Source organism: Patiria miniata, unplaced genomic scaffold, assembly GCF_015706575.1.
Source record: "Patiria miniata isolate m_02_andy unplaced genomic scaffold, ASM1570657v1 HiC_scaffold_14, whole genome shotgun sequence".
Lineage (NCBI taxonomy): Eukaryota > Metazoa > Echinodermata > Asteroidea > Valvatida > Asterinidae > Patiria > Patiria miniata.
This window is the reverse complement of record NW_024037052.1, coordinates 12,065,467-12,091,543: the sequence shown is the minus strand read 5'-3', so window position 1 is coordinate 12,091,543 and position 26,077 is coordinate 12,065,467. Positions and strand designations below refer to the sequence as shown.

Here is a 26,077-nt window from a genome sequence, read left to right as displayed (position 1 = left end):
GCACGTGTACACTGTTTCATGCACAGTCTGTACATTGTGTGCATCGTTCGCTTACACGAAGTACATGTCCATTCCGTACCATCAATACCAGTACCCCCTCTTGACTGCACGCATGTGCTCTGTTCATTGTGGGGGTCCCCTTATTGTACCAGTACCATGCACACATTTAATTCGTGACTGTACACGTACATACATGCACAATGTACACTACATGTACATGGACGTACAGCATGCAAGCGATCTGTATATCGTACCACTGTTAACGCTAGCGTCGTCCTTGCTTCGTACGTACATGTATATACATGACTTTCTGTGATCAAAACCACAGCCTGTTTGTGATGATAAACATTGAGGATATATTTGCTGGAATCAACCATGGATGTAGAAATAAACCAGGATAAATCAAAGCCTTTGAATTTTAGCCGTGAATCTTGTTTGCATGATCCAGATACAGATGCGCATAGGCCAATAATTCAATATATTTTTTTCACTCCGTGATTCAAGCTGTGTATTTGTGTAAGTCGGCAAAATGACGACTTGCAGCAGGAGCCGACATTCGCGTAAAGTCGTCACAAATTCTCTGGTCCCGAGAGTGCCGTCTTAGCCGGAGTTTACTGTATGACAAAAAAAGTGGCGTCAGGTTGCAACATTTTTTTCCCCAAAAACCCATGATCCCTTGGTTTGAACCGAAACTTTTCAATCTTGTAGTTTCATCACGTACCTTCAGAGGAAGCAAAGTTACATCATGCGGGCTTGGATCGACATCTATTATGGCTCGTACAACTTTCAAGTGCTTTCCGCGATACTCGCCCTCGCTGTCCAACAAGTCGGAATCCACCTCGTAGCTCGGTTGCTGAGTCTCAGTTTCACCTGGACAGAGAAGACAATGCACTCATTGGTTTATGCGGGATTTTGCTGACCGGGTACCAAGCACATCACAAAATCAAAAGGGGGTGGGGGGAGGGGGGTTGGATGCAAACCATCGGAGGGGGGGGGGGGGGGCTGTTAATAGCACATGACAATGTGCATGTGCCTATGTATTAAGTGTTCCATTGCTACCCCTGCTCATTAGGCCAATAATAAACGCATCTACGAACGCATCCTTCAGCTTATGTAACTTATAAAGCCAAACAGTCTGGTACCTGAACTCTTTGAACTGCTACACGTGCTTGCCGAGGAGCCGAAGGTTCCGCACCGATCCAGACTACCGTCTGATGCTTCACTTCCTCCCTGCTGAAAACATAAAGAAGATGTTTTCTTTATCACTGTACTTGGTGATTGCAAACCATCCCGTGCTGGTGATCACTGAACATATACTGTTTCCTCAAAAACACAGTTTGAAACTGTTGTGTATGGACTTGAATTAAGGCTAGCAGACTATTAATGTACTTGTAAATGCGCATGCGTGGGCGCGCATGCATGCGCATTTACAAGTACATTAATAGTCTACTAGTCTTAATTCAAGTCCATACACAACAGAAACACTTCAGAATCTACAGTAGACCTTATGCGTATGATGTCATCAGTCCTATAGAGAGATGCACAACGTGACCTCACTGAGGTCAAATCTCTCATAAGTTTACAGTGGGAAAACGGCTGTGCATACCCTCTATTGTGAGCCTGTTCCCATGACCGACTGTACATTCAAACTCCAAAGAAACTAATTGTGGGTGCGTTCGATTGGCTCATCCGGGTCGACCGTTTGATTGGCTCTGACGTCATTCCCGGGGCTCACCTGGGTCAGCCACCACAGACCCTGCTCGCGTAGCGGGGTCTGTGGTGGAAATACAATCACACACATGTGTTGTTGAATCCAAGAAACGGACAAATATGGCGGCCAGACATCGGGAAAAGATCAAGCGGACCCCGAAATCAACTTTATTTGAATTCTAAACACAATCATTTATGGAGCTCAGTGCGGCTTTAGAGGCTGCTAATTCCAGCCCAACTATATTACTTTCTGCGATTGACATAAAAGCAGTAAAATCTCAAAATAAGGCCATGGAGGAAGGAATGGTAGGACTAAGTTTGAAAAGGGCGTTTTGTCAATGGATATGGCCGCAGCTAGGGACGCTTCGTAAGGATGGGCTGCGTTTGAGCGTTTGATTAGCCCAGCTGTCGTGGCTAACCCGTCTGCCTTTACCCGAGTCGATCCGGGTGAGCTCCTCGAATGTACCGTTTGTATGCATGCATCATGGGGGAACAAAGATGGCCGACGGTCGCTTCAGGATACATGCATGCGTTGTCAGCCTGTCCATTTAGTCAGTGGTTGGTGCTAGGGGATCACATACTTACTTGTCCATCAGGTCCGTCCGGTGAGGGTGATAACGATTTGTGCCTCGGCATGTTTGGTATCAATTCCTTAAATTTGCCAAAGACGGACTTGCTACTTTTGGGCCATATGGGATCCTGCAAAGCAAAGAAGCATTCATGAAGGAATGATTGACTCCCAAAGACAAAATAAAAATGAAAGGGCCCATGCAATGTAAATTTCATAATGCAATCCTTGACAATGCACCTTTGTGTCCCGTTTAACCTTATTTTCAATTTTTGCTTTACCATTTCCAAGGGTATTCTGGTGTTTTTTTGTTGTTGTTGGATTTTATGCTAATGCAAATTTTCATATTCATGAGCAAAAGTGTGATGTCATTTCAGGCAGAAACCTCAATGTTAAAGTTATTTCAGCACCAAAACCTGCCAGAATTTTGGATATTTTTCTGTCGTAAATTTTCTTTCTTTGATGATTTGTTGTTAAAATCAGCTCATAGCAGAAAGCCAATGAGCAAACTTTTCTCACAATTTCTCTCAATGAGTGAACTTTCGGATTCAGAATTTGAACAGAAAACCCCAAGTCTGAACAGTGTCTTCCTGAAATGACATCAAGCAACAGCACCCTCAGTTGTCCAAAATATCTTGGATATTTTTAAAAAATGTTTAAAGGGAAGATACAACATTTGCTACTCCAAATCCATTTATTTCTGAAAATTGCAGCAAAAGCAAATGTTGTACATTCCCTTTAAAGAAGTGCACTTGCCAATAAAAATTAATCAAAAAAGGATGTCAAATAGTTTTCATACATTTAAAAGGAGTCAAGGTTGCGTTTCCAAGAAAAATTCATTTCATGACCCCTTTAAGACGGAAAGTGAGTAACAAAGAAATACCAGCATAACAAGAAAGCACTTATGCTTGAAGACACTGTTGTACATGTAGTTAATGAGGATCATCCACACTGAGGATCATCCACACTGAGGACCATCCACACTGAGGATCATCCACACTGAGGATCATCCACACTGAGGACCATCCACACTGAGGACCATCCACACTGAGGACCATCCACACTGAGGACCATCCACACTGAGGACCATCCTCACTGAGGACCATCCACACTGAAACCCATCCACAAGCATTTTATGTAATATGACTTTTTAGCGGGCGATCAGTTTTGCTATTATGCCAAGCTGCTTTGTGGAATTGGCTTGCACCGTTTGATTGCAAATGCACCATGTTTTACAAACTTTCAATGTAGTTGTGATTGTAACATTCTCAATTTTCCATTTGGCAAACGTCATATAACTTCGATGTGACGATGGCATGAATGATAGGCATTTTTAGGTTTGTACAAACACTGCAATCGGCAAGCATGTAACATGCTGTACATTCCCTTTAAAGAAGTGCACTTGCCAATAAAAATTAATCAAAAAAGGATGTCAAATAGTTTTCATACATTTAAAAGGAGTCAAGGTTGCGTTTCCAAGAAAAATTCATTTCATGACCCCTTTAAGACGGAAAGTGAGTAACAAAGAAATACCAGCATAACAAGAAAGCACTTATGCTTGAAGACACTGTTGTACATGTAGTTAATGTACATGTGTTGGATCCCAAGTCATTGTAAGTAAATTAACAAATTAGATCATTGTTTTTTTTTCTATTTAAAGGTAGAGTACATCATTTGCAGCAATCTAAAAAGTAACTGACAAAGCTTTTGCTGAAAATCATACTTGGTTTAAAGATGGTTAATGGTACTAAACTCCTTGGCAAATTATTCTTTCTGGCATGTTGTCATTTTGAAGAAAACAAAAAAAAAGAAGGCCATTTCCAATGATGCGTATAAAGACACATTTTTAGAAGTTTCTGGTAGTGGTTCGTTTTTAATTCGGCGAAGCCGTTGATGAGTGCCCACAAGCGTTGACAAAACGCACACGGCACGCGCGGTTGCTATTATTAGTCAGTTCAGCGCTTGACATCGCGTATTAAACTGCAATCGCTGAATGAGAACGTGTCCCGGATGCTGGTGTCGGCGCAATTTAAAACATGACCTTGCAACTTTCAAATTAAAATCTAGATCCTAGAATATTGTTTTCTCGGAATATAGGGCCTACAGCATCCACTGAGCTGAAACTTCATCAGGTTAGTTGTTAAGTACCCTTCTTTAGATTTTGAGCACAACTTATTGCTTCAGACGAAAAAAATGATGTATTCTACCTTTAAACGTTCTGTTAGTGGACACAGGAAAACGATGTTAGTTCTTTTATGATAGCAAAGTTTGCCAATTTTATTAATTTTGAAAATAGTTTGACCTTGCTCAGACTTCAAAAATAACCTGGCGTAAACGCAGAAAAAGGGCCATTCTGTTCAGTTTTTTCGAGGACGGGTTAACATGGACAGAGAGGCATGCAAACACAGACATGCAAACAGTGAGACAAACAAACAGTCCCAGGGGTATAACAACAACATGCAGATGCAACAACAGGCAGATTTGCAGAACTTTGTATAGATACCGTTATATATATGTTATACACACACACAGGCAATACCTTTGTTTTTTTAATGGACAAAAAATTAGTAAATTCTTGAATATGGCTCAAATTACTTTTTAGTATACACAATTTTCGGAGGATTATAAAGCATTCAGAAATTCTGGTACAAGAACTATGCCTCAAACAAACAGCCATGCAGACAAACAAACAAATGGCAGCATCTCAGATCTAACAGGAAAAGTCATGCAGCGAGAGCGCAAAATGTCGGAGAAATGATAAGACTCAACAGGAAAATGGCATATTTGGCAAGCCGAAATGTGCTTCTTACTTTTCTTTTTTTCACAAGCGAGCCATAACTTCCAGCGAAATACCCAAGCGAAAGCTGGAAATAAAACCACAACCACATCAAAATATGGACAAGATTTGGGATCACACAGGAACAGGCAAAGCTAATACAAAAACTGATGTAAAGCAACAATTACACACACACACACAAGTCACCAGAAAACTACACCATGGTCACTACACTCAGGCATGCAACTGGGAACTCACAAAAAAAAGAGGAAATTCAAATCTTTCCAAGACTTTATACAGTGTTTTTCTATATTCAATGGCACACATGGGAAGTCAAAAAAGAGGAAATCAGCTGATCCGAAAAAAGTTGCATGCCTGTACACTGGGGGCTGCATTTGAACATTCACAGCAGGGGGACAACTTCAAGAAGGCATTGCAAACAGGGGCCAATTTCACGGCGCTGCTAAGCACCAAAATTTGCTTAGCACAAAAAAATCTGGCTTATAAAAGCAGGTTTATTACCAGCCAAAACTCCATGTGATGTATATTGCTTTTGATGAGTATTGAGCTGTTGTTTGCTATAGCTTGAAAATCACGTGGAGTTTTGGCTGGTAAACTGCTTTTATAAGCCAGACTTTTTTTGTGCTAAGCAATTATTTTTTTTTGCTTAGCAGTGCGGTGAAATTGGGCCCAGGTCTTTGATGAGGTCTGGGATATCTAGAAAATCGAAATCAGGCCCCCCAAAAAGGACAAGTCTACAGAGAACCAGTCCCCAGTTGTATTGCCATTAGCTGATTTGGCCAGTTACCGGTGAAAAGACATTTTGTCCCCAAAATTTCTTCTTTTTTTCATTCTTTCTACTTTATTTATTTATTAATTTATCTATTCAGGAGCTTGTAATTTGAATAAAATTTGAAATGGCTCATGAAAATCTGAATGATTTATCTTCTAAAAGTCTGAAGCAATGGTGGTGCGAAAAGTGGTGACAGCCACAAGATAGGCGGAGTTATGGTTTTCAACTTACACTGACGTGAACTGCCGGAGTGCTTACTGACCGGCCTCTCTTTGGATTGACAACCGGACTCGGCTCCAGGTAATCTTGGTCACCAGGCAAAGCTGGCGTGCTGCCATGCCTGTTGTTAGTGCTCTCCGACGAGGTCTCCGTGTCTGGCCCCGCGGGTGAGAGGGCGCTATCCTCTCTGCCTACCTCCTCCTCTGAATGGCTGGCCAGCTGGGCGTGAGGGTTCCTGTAAATCAAACCTGCCTCGTTCAGCGACTGCTGCAGAGGGTTCCTGTAAATCAAACCTGCCTCGTTCAGCGACTGCTGGAAACCAATGCCGCCATTGTCCTCCTCATCGCTGTCAAAGACATCAGTTGCTGAGGCGTTGTCGTGAAGGAATGCATCTGGGGTCTCATCGTAGGTGTGGGGACTTACGTCCGAGGCTGTTGCCCCTCTCGCCGATTCGTCAGTGTCTGCAAATAAACAGAAAGTGCAGAATGTTGGCTTGTGACTCTCTGGTACTCAACTGCACTGTACCGCCCCAAACCGCCCTGCCCGTTATTCCCTGTAACGCCAAAAACCACCTGAAAACTCTCTGTAAATGGCCAAATGTGGAAGATCCATTTAACCAGTTCGCGCCGAAGGCTGTATACACGCAAAAGTTTTGCGGTGTATTCGGAACGGATGACAGATAAACACACATGGAGCGAGACCGGAAATAACTGTCAGTGACCCGCTCGCAGCGAGCGAGGCCAGAAATATGAGTGTGCTGCCCGAGGGTGATGGCTTGAACCAGCCTGGCATGAGGTCGAGTGAAAGTAATCCCACGCCTCGTTCCGTTCTTGGCAAAATAATCCCGGCATGAACTGGTTAACTTGCTTCTGGCTTGATTTTGTTTAGAACTGACTGGACAAAAATTCTGACAAAATTTACTTGTCAAACTAAACTGGCCAAACTAAGTGGCCAAAATTACTTGCCTCACTAACTGGCAAAACTGGCTGGTTAAAAAGACTGGCCAAAGCGATCGGTCAAACTTAGTGGACAGATTCACTGGCCACATTGAATGGCCAACAAAGGACTGGCGAGCTCCACTAGCCTAACTTAGGGACAAAACTGATTGCTCAAAATGACCTTATAAACCTATTAGCACCTGATCTTCATTACATTATCATTTATTTTAATGATCCCTGCGAATCAATAAAAATCACATGGACAATATAATGTACAAAATACATGGCCAGAAAAACTAGCCGGTTTCGCAGGTTTTTTGTTTTGTTTTGCAGTATACATAGTATTTTAACCAATCACATCACGCACCGTAACATGAATATATATTGGCATAGCGGTACTTTCCTCGCCTTCCACCGCTGTGACCCGGGTTCGAATCCCGCCTGGGCCAATATGTGGATTGGGTTTTCAGTCCCTGCCTGATTCCGTGGGTTTTCCCCAGAATATTCTTCTGGGCTTTTCCTCCCACCTCTAAAACTGTAAGTTCTTCTCATTGTCTTCTCTCCACAGGTTTCTTCAGGCTTACGAGCTACAGTGCCTAGGGCCCTTTTGAGGAATCCTTGGTTTCATTACCAGAAATGATTCATAATAATAATTTATAACGCTGTGTGGATGGAAGATGCTGAGGTTCTCGTAGAGTTTTCCCTTCAATTAAACTTATCCTAACCAACAAAAATATTTGATGAAAATGGACATGGGTTCGAACCACAGAGCTTGCGATCCATAGTTCAGTCCACTATCCACTAGGCCACTGTGGCAGCTCAACGAAAGTCGTTCTTTGAAATGCTTTAATGCACAGGCAGGACTGAGTGATTGCAAAGGTGTGACGTCTTTGTTTATAAACATCGAACTAGCTAAATAATCATGATCCATTAACGAGGTGTGCCGCTGCTAAAAACACCGCATTCCGGCACATTAAACAGGTCAAACTAACCAGAGGGCGTAACCGGGCTGACTTCAGCACTGCTACCAAGATTGATCGGTTTTGTCGTCCTCTGCACTTGCCTCGGACTCTGATGAAAAAAAAAGAAGAACATCATCATAAAGTTACTACTTATTCTTTGGGGGAAGGGGGTGGGGTTTGAAAACAACTGGATGGGTGCATGGGTGTAATTGACCTATCGCCGTTTGCGAGTTCGCCACGCCCCTTAGACAACCCTATGTAGTTTTTGTACGCTAACTTTTGTTTGTCTCTGATTGTGCGTTCTGTTTCCATTTTGTACATCATGTAATTGGACAATATTTCACAAGCTGCGTTGATGCGATTCTAACAAAATTCTTCTGCAATAGGTCAATTGTAATTAGAACCAGGAAAATAACATTACATATGTGTTGTCCATTTTTAGTTTCCCCTTTGAAAACACTTAACTCCCTAGGGGGTGTGCAAAATTATATTGAAATTGGAGGAATTTTAAGTGGCCGGATTAGAGTTCAGGTTTTTCTTTGCAGCATTAGAGGCACAAATGGAACCTACCATACTTTTATTTCCAACCCCCCACAAAATATTGAAGACACCAAAAATATAAATGAAGGCACTTTTTCCGTATAAATACAAGGCAAAGAAACATTGGGGGGGGGGGGGGGGGCAAATGGCCTCCCGCCATAACGCCATCACTGCAAGTGCCCAAATTCTGAGTAAATCTCAGAGAAGATTCAACAAGAAAAAAACATTGCAATACGAAAACAATTGCGACAACAAATTTTAAGCTTAAGCCATGCACCAGCAAAACATAAAAAGAAATTTGCTTTTGGTGACGGAAGGAGACAGTCTATGCATTATTCATTTCCTTAGACATTGCATTGTACATGCTCCTCATGCATTATTCATGGTTATTAGAAGTGCATCATACATATTCATAATCAAGAGCCCAATTCTCACTGGTCCATTCACCATCACGTGCCAGATGCTATTTTTGCTGTTTACCAAGCGCGCAAGTATTCACGCAACGGGTAAATACGCATGCGTAGTGGTCTATCGCACACGCTATCCATGCGACAGTCTAATGTGCATGCACTTTACAAAGCAATTGTGGAACTGTCGCACAGGTGTAGTACGCACCCCGTTTCCCGCAATAGCTACACATGCAAAGATGGCGGCACACATACATGTAAATGTTAATTAGCGTTTTCCCGAGCTCAATTCGGGCGATTCACAATGTAGTGCGCCACCAAGAGTTTGCCACGGAGAGTTCATTTTTCCCAGTGCATTGTGGGAGATGGTCGACAAATTCGCAGCGCAGGACATTTGAAATTGTTCGTTTTTCCGGTTAGTAGTTTCGTAAGCGTATGATTTGAGTATCTGTTTGCCCTTTTCTTGTCTTTTTATCAATATGGTGTTTTTTGCAAGGCGGCAGGACGCTATGCCCCAGTCTATAACAAATAAGCTCAAGTTGTCTACTGACACTCATTCAAATGGGCCATGTTTTGTCGACCTTAAACTTGAAAGATGGACTCTCCATGGCAAACTCTTGGTGGCGCACTGCATTGTGAATCGCCCGAATTATGCCGAACTGGAGAATACTGTGGACAATAGAGATGCCTCCTCTACTAAAAAAAAAGTTGTGCACAACGCTGATAATCTCTTTAGGAGTTTACTGTTTTGCAAAAGAACTTTTCTGAGGTTGAGCAACATTCTTCTGGTTAGCTGGACGAGTTTCTCCAAAGATTTTCTGCCCAGGAGGTGCATACAGCAACGGGAAAAGTTGGCAACTGAATATGTATGAGGTATAGTAAAACAAATATAACATGGTTTAGTTCGAGTGAATAGTCGATATTAGCTCCCCTCAGTATTAGAATTTGACAAACTAGTTCCCTCGGCTTCACCTCAGGAACTAGTTTGTCAACTCGCAATACCTCGGGGAGGTAATATCGACTATCCACCCTCAAACCATGCCATATTTGTATATGTAGACGTGCCACTCACCCAGTCTAGGGGAGGGGATTGTGGAATGGGATCAGGGGTATTCTGTTGTTTAAGGAGTTCGGCTTCTCTCTCGTCAACCTGCAAAAACGTAAATGCATAAAGAAAAAGTGCAAATCAAATCAAATCAAATAATTGACATGCTCGAATAAAGCAGCGGACAACTATTCACTATTTGGGACAGGGTAGCGAGTGCAGGAATTGTGGTTGGTATGGGGGTAGCCATGCAATTTCTAAAACCAAAGAAGTTTGGGTACATAAATCAAATGTGTGCAAACTAGCATCATGCATTTTTCTACATTAGTTTGCTGCGTGACAATTAACTTGTTGGAACAACAGCTAGTCTGGGGCGTGTTTTCGTGACCGTGACCAGAAACATGTTTGTGACGTCAAACTGATAACCAGAAACATGTTTACACATGCGCGCAAAAGCGCTGAACTGAAAACCATGTAAAAAAGTTGTAAACAAACATAGCAGACATTTTGAAACATTAATATCAAACATATAATTGAGAGTACAGTTCATTAGCTTTTTACCAACGAAAACCTCTTGCCAATCGGGTAAATATTTACTGAATTATGGCCAATTCAAAATAAGTGCCAATTTTTCAATCTGTCCACATTCTCAGTTGTCATTTGTTAGGAATGTAATAGATTTGGGGTGAGGGAAGTTTCGCTTTCTTTAATGTTTTATTCTTTCTCTCTTTGTTTGAATATCTTCCAACCAGGTACCCATTTACTACACCTGAGTAGAGAGAGGCAGTTGTAGTAAAGTGCCTTGCCCAAGCACACAAGCACCATGTTCCCCGTCAGGATTCGAACCCATGTACCACGGCACACAAGTCGAACACCGTAACCATTGGACCACAGCACCCCACTTGAATTTCACTTGAATTCGGCTGTGCCTTCCCCTAAACTACACTCCACCAAACTCTTTCTCTTTGTAAGATCAACCATTCTCCATCTCCACACACAAAATGAACCTTTCTTCTTCCCTCTACTCCCTAATAGATGAAGACGTTGATTCTTGCACACGTGTAAAGACAAAACATGTCTCATCCTTTCTTTTAGAGCAATAGCGAATTTTTTTTTGGGGGGGGGGGATTCAAATTGGCTTTCTTCCATAGCATTGATGTTGACATTGACGTTTTTCAATTTGGCGCTACCGCTCCTCTTAAAGCCTACTTTATCTCCGCTGGGTGGGAAGGGGCGGAAAGAAAGAAATCTTTTCATCTGCAATCACAATGGGATTCAATCACGGAGGCATAAGCTCTGAGAAGATAGATGTCCGACGGCAAGACGGCTAGATTACCCCCAGAACGGCAAAAAGCAAGGGGAGCGAAGAACGCCTCTCACATTAGCAAAGCCCTAACCAGGTCAAACATTTATCCATCGTATCTTCCCCCCAAAACACGTAGACACACACGCGCCAACAAGTTCAAATCGCGCCGTCAGCACTAACCAATCATCCCAATACATTTCTCATTCTCTCTGCTCTAGTTTTTTTTCCCCAATTCTTCGTCTTTTGGAATTTTAAACACCGGTGTCTATTTCCCAGTTTGCGATCCCACAGGCAGTTCATTTTGTATCAACGGGGGAAAGCAGTCGACGGGGAAAAGCAGTCGACGGAAAAAGCCGGGGAGAAAAAGAACGAAATCAGGAGTTTAAAAGAGAAAAAGATCCCAGTTCTATGAGATCCTACTTCCCCTATCCTACATTCATGCAACACCTGTCAACGACTCGCCCACCTGTCGTGTGGACATCACACAGTACGCGCTATCAGTTTCTGCACGGTTAATTAATAATGGAACACGAGACTGCGACACGGAGGGGAAAACGCACGAGCAGAAGACGTGAAAGAAAAAAAAAATCAGCCGAACGATTTGTGAAAAGAGCAAGCCAACAACGGTATCATCCCTGTATCTTTGACATTCGTGCACTGTTAGGTAACCCAACCGCAGTCCTTTTTTTTTGTTTGGTACAGAACGTAACAAAACCGGCGTTGGTTTTTCTTTTCATCAACTGCAAAGCTACCTGTATTGACTGACCTAGAAAAAGCGCGAGATTTGTGCCAACTGCTGAAAAGGGGGGAACCTTGTCAGAGCACACAAAAGTAACACTTGGGAAAAGAATTTTACTGAATACATTTGTTATTCATAACTCTTTACAACAGACTTATATATGAGCTCTGTGCATGACCTATAGAGTGCACTATACAGTATGTCCCCCCAAAAAAATCCGTCTGACTATTTTTGAAATAACTACAAAACCATGAAGTCAATTTAGAAACTTTTTGATTGTGCAGATACTCCTTATCCTTGGTCTAAAGCCATATGAATTTCATTTAATTGCAGTCACACATCACTACAACATTATCAGTTGATCACAACAACATTTTTGGACACTGTGACCAAGTTCTTTGCCTTAACGAATTTCAGTGCTGTGTTATGTAAGCTGTGTAAAATCCTGCAGTGAGCTGGGGAGAATCCAACCACTTGCTATTAACAAAGTGCTTTTACCCTACTTTGTTTGCAGCATATAATCAATCCCTAAGTGCGACTCAAGGTTTTTGCTTAATAGCAAGTGGTCGGATCCCCCCCCCCCCCCTCGGTCAAAAATACCCACTCTTACCCTACCTATGACTTGAAGAAAGCAAAATGTGCTTACATGTATATCTTAATCAATGAAGATGTCTTAATCAATATTCCACAGAAAAATCATAAAAAATATTGAACATTGCCTAAAGTTGAACACTGCCTAAACTATAAAGTTTTAAACCCCTGTTAAAATTATTTCTCAGTATCTACATGTATATATGCACACTGTTATCGGCACAGCACAGAGTTTTACGTGGAAGTGTCAAATTCTCCAGGGATTTTTTCTACGTCTCTGAGAGACCGGTTCCCATTACAGGATACCGGTATACCCACCATAGCAACCCACAGCTGCAGGGTATTTCCCATTGATTACTTGCAACCAAAAGGTCAGGCTGTGTAGGTTAGGTATTTCTTTTTCGACTTGAGCGATTGCAAATCTGGAAAAGTCATGGTTTTCAATCCGGGGAAGAACAGAAATGTTGAGCAAAAAAGGCAATCGGAATCATTTTTGTTCAACTTGGGTTTAGTTGTTTTCTCAGGTGCACAATGGAGGCTTGTAATTTCACACCGAAGATAACTGAAACAAAAACCAGAAAAAAATTAATAACCCCCCCCCCCCCCAATTGATTGAGGATTGTCAACTCATATCAATTCTCTGAATGTTTTTGAGTCAATATTTTGGCACTGAAGAAGTAATTTATAAATAGTTGGCAAAAATAGAATGATTCACCTTTATGAAGTTGTCGCGTTTTCTTAAAATTCTTTTAAACTTGTTTAAAGTTAATTTATCTAACGGAGGAATTTTAAGGTTGAAAATAAACAAAATGGGAAAAAACTGGAAGAAAGGAAGAAAGGTGGACAAGAAAAAAGGCAAACAAAATTCCTTATAAGGTAAAAAATATCGGTTGAATTCCAGTCAGAACAAAGACATGTGCCCACTCCTTAAACAAAATTGAAGTCCAATTTTGGGAAAAGCATTAAGCAGTGAATCTATTTTTGCAGCCATTCATTTCCGTCATGAATTTGCCACATTTCAAAACGGGTCTTGAATGCACATTAGACAGACACTTTTGTCATACACCACTGCCAAAAAGAAAGAAAAAAAAGAAGTGTTGGTTGTTTTTTCAATGTGATGACTTCGCCACTCCACTCTGTCTCTAGAGAAAAGCTCTTATTTTGTTCCGTAACAACAACAAAAAGACTTTCCATTTGTCAAATTCGGATGAGAATGATACTAGCTAGACTATCAGAAGATACTGTTTTCGCACGCAGAGTCTATTTTTTAGGTACAATAGAAACTGTTTCTCTTTCATCTGAAAGTGAAGACTTTAATCCAGGGTGCTTTTACATATTTTTCCTTTTCCTGGGAAAGGGATGAACGCTTCTTTGTGGGTAATGTCGATAGAGTGTCCCTGTCTCTTTCTGTTTTTGTCCCAGTGAGATACCCAAGAGAACGCGAGGTATCGGTTACGGCTTGGCCTGTTATTTATCCAAACACAGGGTCATCAGAGGTGAAAAGATTGGTTGCAACAGGGAGAGATTAATGAAAGAAGATGGTATTATTACGGCTGCATCTTGGACTACAAATCGCCTCGGGCGGTTTGGCAAATCAAACACGCCAAACTGCTACAAAGATCTTTTTTTTTCTTTTTTCTTGTCACGTTTTTCTGTGGAAATTTGCAAACTGTTCAGGTTCTTTCTGGAGTCTGCACTCAGATGACACTTCATTAGTCATAGCAGTATCAGCCAATGAAAAAAAAAATGGGTGTTTTCGAAACTTTGGCTTTGTCTAACAGGCTTCGACTCTTCCTCCCAAATTTGAGGGGAGTGGGGAAGTTGCAATCATGAATATTTCATTAAAACAATAATTTCCACTGTAGCACACCGCATTTATGGGAAGGAAAAAAAAGTCATATTTCAATTCAGGCCAAAGGTGTCTCTTTGTGGATTTTTTCCCCGTCGCTTCACTCCAAGGCATTTCATTTTTTTTCATTACAAATTTGTAGTGACTGGGGGAACGAACGAACATCCCCCGAAACAAATTCTCGCCTCCGTGACAGAGATCCGACATGACATTGGGCCCCTGGCCCAGTGACCTTTCAGTCTATGTGCCGACGAGATGGAAATGCATGGTTTCTCACACTTCCCCTGGGGGGAGGGGAAGGGAAGGGAAGGGGTGCTGACCCAGGGTCGGGATGTCTAATTCTGATTTCAAATTTATACAGCAGGGCCTGCCATTTAGTCTTTTGTACCCCTAGGATATGGAATTAGCGGAAATGCTGGGACAGAATATGGAAAACGGGTTGAGCGGAGAAGAAGAAAGTCAAATTCAGTTCTGTGTTCGCTCCAACTCGCAAAAATTCTGAGCTTCTCTACTGGTGGCTATCGATGTCCAAGTTTGAAATGAAGTCAAGGGGAGGGGTGAGGAACAGCCGGTACATATGTCAGAGGAAGTAATATAAAAAGATCTTGGTTCAAAACCAGTGGATGCAGGGAATTTGAGAACAAAGATTATCCTGTTATTTTGGAAGGTGGAACATAGACTTAGCCCTCACACAAACATGTCGCCGGGAATAAAAGGCAGGGCTGCTAACTCTCACGCATTGAGCGTGAGACTCACACATTTCAGGTTGTTCTCATGCTCACATGGGATTTCTCACGCTAAAAAAATTAATAAATAAAACTCAAATATGATGTTTAAATGATGATCTTTTGCTTAAAAAAAATGGTTAAAGTGGTCAGAAACTGCCTCAGATCGCACCACAGAGCATCTAGAAAACATACTTTCTCAGGGCCCTTAAGCGGGCCCCAAACCCACGACGTTACGGCTTCGCACTCACATTAGCATGATTAATTCTGCTCAAGCGCCATCGCCAAATTCTCACTCTCAGCTCTTACTCGAAGTTGGCAGCCCTGTCAAAAGAAAGTCAGCTCCATGTAGCTTTCGGAGTCTTAAAACATATAGGCCTACAACATTTACAAACATCAAACAACAAAACTACCAAATTATTATGAAATATCTTATTTGACTGTAAGTGAATAATAGTCTCAAGCATCCTGTGAAATCACGGCACCTTGTGTGCTGTCATTCTCAAGAAAGTGGAATTTTTGTATCAAATGATTTTTTTTTCAAATAATGCCCCCCATTTACCAAATGTAGTTAGTCCACATTTTGTTTGCAATTGGTTACACATCCGTGAAAGGGTGCAAGCCAGCTATGATGGTTCCTTGACCTGATAATTCCCCGACGTCTATAAAATTACCCCGTTTTGTCTAAAATAGGGTCAGGGAACCAGACTATAAGAACAACATTTTTTTCCTATGTTTTTTCAGCATCTATGAACACAAAACTTTGAACAGGTGACTCTAACAATATTTGCTGTAAAAATACTAACCCCTAAATCAATCCATTTTTGAAAATAAGGGCAAAAGCAAATGTTGTATATAAAGTTCAAAATGTAATTAGATGAAAGTGAGGTGACAAACTAATTACTACATGAGTTGCTTTGCAGATGACAAACAGCTGAATAAATGGAGGGTGGTTTCGGGGGAAAGTTGTTTATAAAGTTTTTGGTTCCTTGAGGCTATATGTAATATCACCTTTCATTTTTGAACTCTGCATCACTATATAAAATAGATGAGGATTAGGACTGAAATTATTCATAATTGATGAAGATCAAATTTCACAATATCCTTAGGCTAACTTGGCGACTTGTATTACATGTACTTAGCTCAAGTACAAAACCTTCCACCGGTATAAAAAATTCAATGGCTTGCAACGAAAGTCTTACTCTCCTTGCACAAGAATGAGAAATTTATATACATAAAAGCGATTGGCCTCACTCGTCTGGTTGGGTCATTGCCGTTTGTGTTGGACACAAGCGTGTATCATTTTTCCGAAATGCAAAACGCCGCTATTCATGAATAGTGCACGCTAGGTGCATGATACGCCTCCCTTCTCTCCCAACCACATTGTGTCATGAACCCGAGTCGGTTGTTTACACTGGCCCGGCACATTCTTCCAATCTTAATGTTCGTTCTTTTTCCTCTTCTTCATTAAAATTTTGTCAGCTCGATAGGGGATTGCACCCTGAACAGTACATCCGCCATGCAGGATGCACTTTGGGAGGTGGGCTTTTTTTCACTCCCCGCAATAAAAAAAAAAAATCAATTCTAATTTTCCAGTTTTTATCACATTAAGTCTAAGTTGCGCACTCTGGCATCACCCCTTTCATGTGTTTTCACCTCTCTTACTCTCACCCTCCTCTCTTGACAGTCGCTGAGTTCTCCGTCTCCCGGCCTCTAAATCTGGATTCCCTTGCCGTCGCAAAACCAGAAGAGCCACTTTGTTTTTCCTGCGACCCCGACTGATGTGGCCGTTCCCCCACTCCATTGTTCCCCGGCCCAAAATTAAATCCGAGACGGGACGGTGTTTATTAGAGAGCCCCGAAACGTGAGCTGGAAATCCGAGAGCCAATGCATTATCTCTCCGAAAATGTCCCTAAATTGCTGCCATATTGCCGCTGAAAGGGTATGGAATGGAAGGGGCGGACAATGGAAAGGCTACGCACCATTGAGTTTCAGGGGCTCAACTTTCAGCCCTCTGGTGACTCCCGCTTTTTTTTTCCTTCCCGGGTACTCATCTCGGGCGCATCTTTGCCGGTTTGCTTTTCTCTTTTATGACTTGGAGCTGCGAGCGTTCATACTCAAAGCATCGCGCTCCGCGGCTAGTGGAGGGCTTTGGAGAATTAAGACACTGAAGTGTTCCTTCCGAAATGGGGAAACGGATGCGGCAAAGCAGATCGGACTGATCTTTGCCGGTTATGCCACGACGCGCCAGGGGTGGATAAAGCGGACACACGCAGAGAGAAAAAAAAAATTAAAAGAAAAAAAAAAATACTTGAGCATTAGCTCTCTAGCTACATGCACTTGCGGGGAACCGGTGATGCCCCCTTGGTGGTGTAACGGAACACTAATTGGTAATCTGACATGACAAGGCAAATGATGCATTTTGGTGAAGCGATGGAGTTCGTAACGCGCGAGACCAAGCTATCGGAGGGAAGCATTGGCCAGGTAATGGGCCAAAGTGGTCGACTTGATTGAAATTGACAGACTCCCTACAATTCACTTATCAAGTCACTCAGTCTGGTTCTGAGGATGGTGGCATTACCACAGCACAGACTAGTAAAAAAAAAAAGGGAGGAAATCTTTGAAGCATAATAATAAACGAAATGCAAAAAAGGTCTTGGTTAAGTTGTGGAGATAAATAACTTTGCACATCTCTTGATGGTTTTCTTGAATTGCTGCTACCTTAAAAAGCACGAGAGTGAATGCAAATTGTGGGCAAAAAAAATGGCAGGTACATGTTAATTACTAGTACATGTACAAGTAAATTTAGGTACTTGTAGTTCACAACCTTCTTATGAGAGCAAAGAGAAAAATCTGTCATCAATCATGTCTGAAACAGGTTTCCAGGGCTACAGTGGAGTCTCTTGTGGGCTCTATTGGCTCCACACAGGATAAGATTTGGATGTAGCATAAAGGCCGGTCAATACTTCACACAATTGCGAAGGTGAAGCACATTTGACGTCACGAAAACGTTCGCTGCAAAACTCGCCAGAATTGAAATGTGTTCAGCATTTGCGAATTCGCATCGCAAATACTTGCCGTGACTTCACAGATTATCCGTGCTCGCTTTTCCAGCTGAGTATGAAGTAAAGTTAAGTCTGTCCCGAGCCAATTTGGCCCATCAGGCCGGCGTTTATCTCCGGTTTCAGTGCCATGAAACCACCGAGAATATTTCTATTGCCCCGGATGGGATGCCAGTCCATCGCAGGTTACTCGCCAGCTAATGCCGGTACCGTTTTATACTCCTGGGTGGAGAGAGGCAAGTGGGGGTGAAGTGGCTTGCCCAAGGACACAACGTATGGCCAGCAGCTGGATTCAAACCCCTGACCCTCTGATCATGAGTCACGAAGTGGGGGTGAAGTGGCTTGCCAAAGGACACAACGTATGGCCAGCAGCTGGATTCAAACCCCTGACCCTCTGATCATGAGTCACGAACCCTAACCGCCAGGCCACACTTCCTACTGAGTATGAAGCTGCTTTTTAATCTCACAGCTGGTCTCACTGCGCAAAAAGCAAACTCCATGTATACATATTCCCATCAATTCCAACCAAAATACCATACAGCACGTCATTTGAAAAACTTAATCTGCGTGAACATGATTAAGCGAGGGAGCTACACAGAAAATACATTTCATCACGTTTTACACTCTCTACAAAAAAAAAATTGTACCACAAGAGAGCTAAACCCACCTTGGCCCAGGCTTCTTCTATGGTGGATTTGCCCTGTTTGACCTCGTCGAAGATCTGCATGATTTCCTCCTGGGGCAGTTTGCTATCCGCTGCACGCCATTGTGGAGTCTGTTGGCCTGTGTGCATAACAATATTTGTGAGTCAGTCACCAATAGGCATTCTTCATGACTCGGCCATTTTGAATTGAAAGCGAGGTAAAATCTTCAGTTTTGGAATTTGCAAATAGAAATGAAAACAATGACATAAAGTCAATTACACATTAATACCAGTCTGCTCTGATGAATAATTTAAAATTTGTGATTAAGCATACAAATGTTTTAAGAAATAAAAAAAAAAATGAAAGTGAGGCTTGGAACGCATAAATAGTCTGGCACCACATCATTCAACAGTTTATAATTTATACTATATATTCGGGGAACAGGATCAAAAATGGCTCCCGCGTGAATAAGGTCTATTCTCCACGAGTCATTACGTCTCATTTATTCTTCACTGGTTTGTGATTTGACTTGTGATTGACTTGTGATTGACTTGTGATTGACTTGTGATTAACTTGTGATTGACTTGTGATTGACTTGTGATTGATTTGTGATTGACAGGTGATTGACTGGTGATTGACTTGTGATTGACTTGTGATTGACTTGTGATTTGACTTGTGATTGACTTGCGATTGACTTGCGATTTGACTTGTGATTGACTTGTGATTGACTTGTGATTGACTTGTGATTGACTTGTGATTGACTTGTGATTGACTTGTGATTGACTTGTGATTGACTTGTGATTGACTTATGATTGACTTGTGATTTGACTTGTGATTGACTTGTGATTAACTTGTGATTAGCCTGTAATTGACTTGTGATTGACTTATGATTAACTGATGATTGACTGGTGACTGACTTGTGAATGACTTGTGATTTATTTGTGAACGAACTTTGATTGACTTCGTGTGCTTGACTTGTGATAGGCTCGATTAGAAATCTTGAATTATGAGGTTTGCAATCCCCCCACCCCATTTCCTCTCCCATCAATGTTACATGCATGTCTAACGAAAGCTGGGTGCACATGATTCCATGCTGAACAGTGCCCATAACTCATCCCAACCAACACATAAGACTAATAAGACAAACTTACCTTAATTAACAACATGGCTGTGACACCTTATGTCAAACAGTGTTTGATTAATGACCAAAAACCTAGCCTTCCTCCCTTGTACAAATTGTACATGTAAGCCTCTGTCTTTACCACTTTTTAATGTGGTACCAAGCTTGACTTAAAAAAAAAAATCATCAGACGAAAGATTTTTTTTTCTCGTCGTCCTGCCCGGCTACGTGATACTGCCAAAGCATCGTTTGCCGCTCAGGAAATCAGAGCGGTTCAATAAAACAATAAATCAATACCCGTTGGGGATATATCGGGTGGCCCCAGAATCCTGGCTTTCACTGACGGCACGAATGCTGCGTTTGAGAGTCATTCATGAAACTGTTTTAGGAATTTTTACGGAGGAGGGAACCGAATAAGAAAAAAAATTTGAGGTTCGGATTGCTCCAAATTCTTGAGTTGAAGTCCTTGAATGGAATGCATACTTTTAGGAGATTCCATTCGAGACAAAGTGCGATTAATGATTTTCTTTTTTACTTGGTTTTTAACCAAAAAAAAAAGAGGGGGAGAACTGGTCGATTCAGTTTTGAGTGAGTGGCTCCCCTGCTGTCCATTGAGAGGATTGGGAAAATCTATTGGATGGTTGGTTTCATGAGGTGAATGAGATTCACGGGGGTGTACAGTCGATGCTGCGTTTTGGGTCAATTGGAGGTTAATTGTCGTTCAAGACAGTAGCGGGACTGAGTGGTATTGATTTGAGCTTCTTTTTTCTTTCTTCTTTTTTACAGCTGCCCCCCAACCCCCCCAAAAAAGGGAAGTAAAAAAGGCAGACTAAATTTCGACCCTGAAACAAAAGGAAAGAGCTGTATCCCTTGAAAGTGGGAATTATCAAGAGGCTTTGCTTGAACTCTGTGAACTTGGTTTTTACTGAGGCATTGTACAAGTAAAAGTGCTGCAAACTTTTCAATTTTTTTTTTACTCAAAACAGTTTTCTGGGAAGCTATTTCTGGTGCGTCATGTACTATTTTGACTCTGACGACGGTTACCGGGATATTCCAAAACTCGGTGTGGTCTCCATTTCGGCTTCGCCTGCTGTTTCGGTCCCTGACTTTCAGGTCACCATTAGTCAATATTTTCTTCCAGAAATATCAAACTGTATGATATATGAAGCAAGTGATTTAAAAAAAAAATGATCGGAACATTAAAAGCTTTTAATGATAAAGCCAAACTGACAACGAAGCCAAGCTTTGAAAAAAAAAGGGCCGTGGTGTATATTTTTTAGACCGGTGGCGGTTGCCTGACCTACAATTCAGACGTCTGGGCGTTGGGGAATTGTCAGGTCAGGGTACCAGACTATGAGATCAGTTTCAATCGGGATAAGTTTCTTACCTTGGACAGAGACTTGGTTGGGGGCGGGTACCTCCCCTTTCTGTTTCCTTGGGGTCCTCATTAGGGCCTTGAGGTTCTTCTTTAGGGAACGGCCCCTCTTCGTCTCTGGGGTTCCCCCTGAACCTGATGAGCAGAAACAGAAAGGAACAGAATCAGGTAGGCGTAGCGGTACTTTCCTCGCCTACCACCGCTGTGACCTGGGTTCGAATCCTGCCTGGGACAATATGTGGATTGCCGGGGTTTTCAGTCCCTGCCTGATTCTGTGGGTTTTCCCCAGAATATTCTTCTGGGCCTTTCCTCCCACCTCTAAAACTGTAACTTCTTCTCATTGTCTTCTTTCCACAGGTTTCTATAGGCTTGCGAGCTATAGTGCCTAGGGCGCTTTTGAAGAATCGTTGGTTTCATTACCAGAAATGATTAATAATGATAATAATAATAACACAACCATTTATATTTATTTCAGAAATACCTGAGACAGTTTAGCCATTCCTATTGGTAAAAAGCCCGTCGCATGAGTGGCTTTAAACAGCTGATAAAACACTGGCAGGTTTTGAACACTTTATTCCCTGGTTCTGCACGACATCGGGCAATACGCGCAACACGCACCAATTTCCATGTTATGTACTTATACATGTACACATGTATTACTTTGACCCGAATTTGCATGGTGACCCCAAGTGGGCGTGGTAAGCCTTGGTGAAGCAATATGGCCACTTTTTGCATTGTCAACGTTATGCTTGGAGAGTTTTACTAGATATAATGTTGTAATAGATAGAGTTTCACTAGATATAATGTTGTAATATTTCACTATTCAAAGTCTGAACGAAACAAATTTGCCAAAAATGCAAAACAAAACAACTAAGTCTTTTTTTTTCACGTGCCAATCATGACTTCAGAGGACAGTGAAATCGGAGCATATATACCATTTAACCAGCATACACTGCTTAGGCCTTTAAAAAAAAACATGACACACAGACATCAAACAAGACAGACATCAGACAGACAGACAGACAGCGTAGGATATTTTAATATAGGATTCTTTAACACTTGAAGTTGTCAGCGATCAGTAAAACATCCGTACTAAACCCAGTTATTTGCTTCAAAAACTGATGACTAATGTGGATTGACAAATTCAAAATCTGTGAAGCCTGAAAATATCACAAAGCTTGCAACCCCTACAACGAAAAGAAAGTGCCATAACAAAGACCAACAGTATTTTCGGAACCCTCGATGTGCATGTTTACAACACCGTGACGTGACGTGCGTGCAGTACCTAAATAGCTGGCCAGAATTAAAAATGGATGACTGACCTTTCACACACATAAAAAAAGATCAGGTGACTTCTTCTTTTTTTTTTTTTTACTTGTGTGAGAAAAACAACGCGTGCACAAAAGATTGTGTGCACTAACAGTAAAAATGCCATTAGTTTTATTGCCAACTTTCACAATAAGTTTTGGTTGCGTGAAGGACGGACACGCATGTGAGCGCTATGGTTACGATATAAAAGGCTTGTATTACAATGCATACACCTGGCACAAAACGAAACCCGTTTTTATAATCATCCTTGTCTGTACATTTCTCAGTGAACAAAAAATCAGAAATACACGTTTTATCACAGAAACTTTCCGGTTCAATATGATGCCTCACTTGAGAACACTGTGTAAGAAATAACAGCAGCGCGAGCGCTGAAGCTCCTGAAACCCCAAAACTAAAAGTTGCACTTAGTGAGATTTTCAATGGGCATTGCAACACACAATTGAATGGTGGGCCTGCATCAGTGATCTGATACACCGTGCCCTCTGGAGACATGCACACAATAGGGAACAAAAGATTGTATACGTCTCCAAAGGGCAATTTCTATAGATGAAATATGTCTCCACAAGATTTTCACAAAATAGATATATGGATTTTACTCAAAACTAGGAATTTCCAAGGTGGGTTGATCTGTTGCAAGTGGCAGAGTTTTAGAAAAGGATATTAAGTCCAAATTTCAGCCAAGGAAATTAATTGTGGTTAAAATAAGAGCAATTTGAAACTTCACTTTCAAACTCGAAAACTTTACTACACGAGAACCAAAGAAATGTCTCCAAAAGAATACAAATTTCAGTATTTGTGTATTAAATTGCGTGTTGCAATGCCCATTGTGCCAGGTGTATATAGTACAATACATGTGTTATTTGGCCATTCTCTTTACTGAAAACAAATTTAACGTGAAACTTTTGAAATAGGCCAACTTATACTCAGGTTTTACATACATTTCTGTCTAAATGTAAATATTTGGTAAAACTTTCGGTCAAATTCAGCAAATTAGGGGGGAAATATGAACACAATGCTGTGGTCATTTGGCAGGCCAAAGTGTCTTGCAGGTTTCATTCTCTACTGAATGAGTCCCTTTTTAAAACTCACTATACAAATCAAAAGCAAACACAAGGGTCATTCAGGATAAATATTCCTGATTACACACGGGCAGATTCATAGAAAAATACTCAATCATTTATACAAGTATCTGGAAAAACATTCTTTCACAACATGTGAAACTAAAACTTCCCACATAAACAAAACCTTACATGTATACATGTATTCAGCCTTGATGGAAACATTGTTTCTTTATATATTTAGGTATGACTAAAATAATGCACAAGGCCGTTTTGACGACATGACTAGTGACGAGATTTCCATGTTTTAAGTTGAAACGTCTCCAATGTCTAAAATAAAAGGGTGGAAATGTCATTTGACGAAATTTTCTTTGGTTATTTGTCTTTTTCAAGGCTATTAGTGTACAAATAATGAATGTTTATGAGTGCAATGGTAAGAATAATTTCATGAGGTGACTGATGGAATGGAATATTCAAAATGTTAATAATGAAATTATTCTTTTCATTACAAAAATGTGAAACATTCATTATTTGTTTTATACAACACCTGAATAAATCCTCGTCATCTGACTGGTCAGAGCCACCGACCGTGAAATGAAACTTCTATTATTTCGGTGCGGCTGGGCCATGGGTTGGGACAAATAATTCAATGACATGTGATCAACCACCCACCAATCAGATGACGGGGATTTATTCGGGCAGTGTATAGTTTGTTTTATACAACACATGAATAAATCCTCATCATCTGATTGGTGATTTGTTGATCACATGTCATTGAATTATTTGTCCCAACCCATGGGGTTCGCATTACTTGTAAGGAATTTCTATGATTTTTAAATTTTTTTTGGACAGAGCTGGGGGGGGGGGGGGATTGACCTCCACCCCCCCCCCCCATCCGCGCATGGTCACTGTGGCATAACAGATGTTTCAGTTGTCCCCGATATTGCACTATGAAGTGTTTCGAAAAAACTGTCCGTTTTCAAATTGATCTGTCAAAACTTACATCATTTTTTTTTATTTGGAAATTTTCAGGACACTGGCAAAGTGCAGTTGTTGTTATACTAAAAGTAAATGTGCAGTGTTTTTTAAAATTGCAACTAAATTCCCAAAAGAAAAACTAATGAGTAAAAAGTTAAGCTTCTGACAGTGCAGAATCCAGAGCAATTAATGTTAAAGTGCCGTGACATTTTTGATAAATAGTTTCCTTGATCAGCTGTGACACATCTAAGCCTCCCTCGGGTAACCAGTCATCTGGAGTTGGTTTCCTGACTCAACGCCAATTGATGACTACTACTTCTTTTTTTTTTTTAAACAGTTCCTCTTCCGGATCCGGTTAGCTAGTTGACAAGGAAAAAAACTCATCCTTACTAACACTCTACAGGAAATGCGTGTTTAAAAGCAACTTCCGCCGACGGCAGATTTTGACAGATCACTAAATTATTGGCCTCTGAACGGAATCACATTCATCATATTTTTATCGATGATCCCGTATCAAATCAACGCACCAGGGGGAAATCGATCTGCCGAAAGCGACATCAATTTTTTTTAAAGGGAGGAAATATTATGGGGGGAAAAAAATCACCTGTTCTGTCAAAAAGCACAGCTAGTTCAGTAAAATGGGGAAAAGGTAATTACAAATTTATTCAGTTTCTTTTATGTGTTGGTTATCCTATAAATGTCACACAGCTGTAATCCTCTTTTGGCTATCCGATTTCACGAAAATTTTACGGAGCATCGACGGTCAGATCTGCTGTTATGAGCGACCGCTAGATCAAAAAACATTGAAGTAGATCTGGTTGGTTTCATTAAAACTCCCTAGGCATATTTGCTAGGATGCAACCTCAATCCTGCAAAATCCTCCAACTGCCTCCATTTAAAAATTGCACACAGCCTCAATCTTCCAAAATAATCCGTTATTTCTTGAATACAGTCCTTGGAGGGTGACCACTGCCTCAATCCTGCGAAATCCTCCAGCAATCACTGTCAATATGCTGAGGCAGAGCCAGTGACATCCTGGAGCAGTGCGGAGGATTTCAAGTATAATCTAGGCCTAAATGTATGCACGGCTGAGCATAAACAACACAAGGTCCGACCCGAGACCTTAACACAGCGCATCCCCCAGCATCAGCCACACATTTTTGCCATACAGCCTCAATCCTGCAAAAACCTCCTTTTTGCAAAGAGGATTCTGGAGGATTTGGGAAGGTTAAATGGGTTATATTATTCATATTCCACTAATACCCTAGGATTATGAACTTAAAGCCACCAATGTTTCTCAAATGCTCCTCAATACTAAGGCATTAGTAAACCAAACCATTTTC

General features: G+C 41.3%; 1 protein-coding gene across 7 annotated transcripts in view; it reads right to left on the bottom strand.

Moving 5' to 3' along the window:
• Nucleotides 1-26,077, bottom strand: part of LOC119722074 (SAM and SH3 domain-containing protein 1-like) — a 56,876-nt gene that overhangs the window by 12,357 nt on the left and 18,442 nt on the right. For 4 of the 7 annotated variants that reach the window (XM_038192085.1, XM_038192083.1, XM_038192080.1 and 1 more), the window contains exons 3-11: nucleotides 21,382-21,504; nucleotides 18,898-19,013; nucleotides 9,986-10,063; nucleotides 7,997-8,075; nucleotides 6,079-6,527; nucleotides 5,089-5,142; nucleotides 2,296-2,409; nucleotides 1,143-1,233; nucleotides 722-870 (exon numbers count right to left, since the gene is read on the bottom strand). In XM_038192085.1, coding sequence (XP_038048013.1) covers nucleotides 722-870; nucleotides 1,143-1,233; nucleotides 2,296-2,409; nucleotides 5,089-5,142; nucleotides 6,079-6,527; nucleotides 7,997-8,075; nucleotides 9,986-10,063; nucleotides 18,898-19,013; nucleotides 21,382-21,504 — 1,253 coding nt within the window. The remainder of the gene's footprint in view (nucleotides 1-721; nucleotides 871-1,142; nucleotides 1,234-2,295; nucleotides 2,410-5,088; nucleotides 5,143-6,078; nucleotides 6,528-7,996; nucleotides 8,076-9,985; nucleotides 10,064-18,897; nucleotides 19,014-21,381; nucleotides 21,505-26,077) is intronic. The other 3 variants (XM_038192081.1, XM_038192084.1, XM_038192082.1) reach the window with 3 other exon arrangements.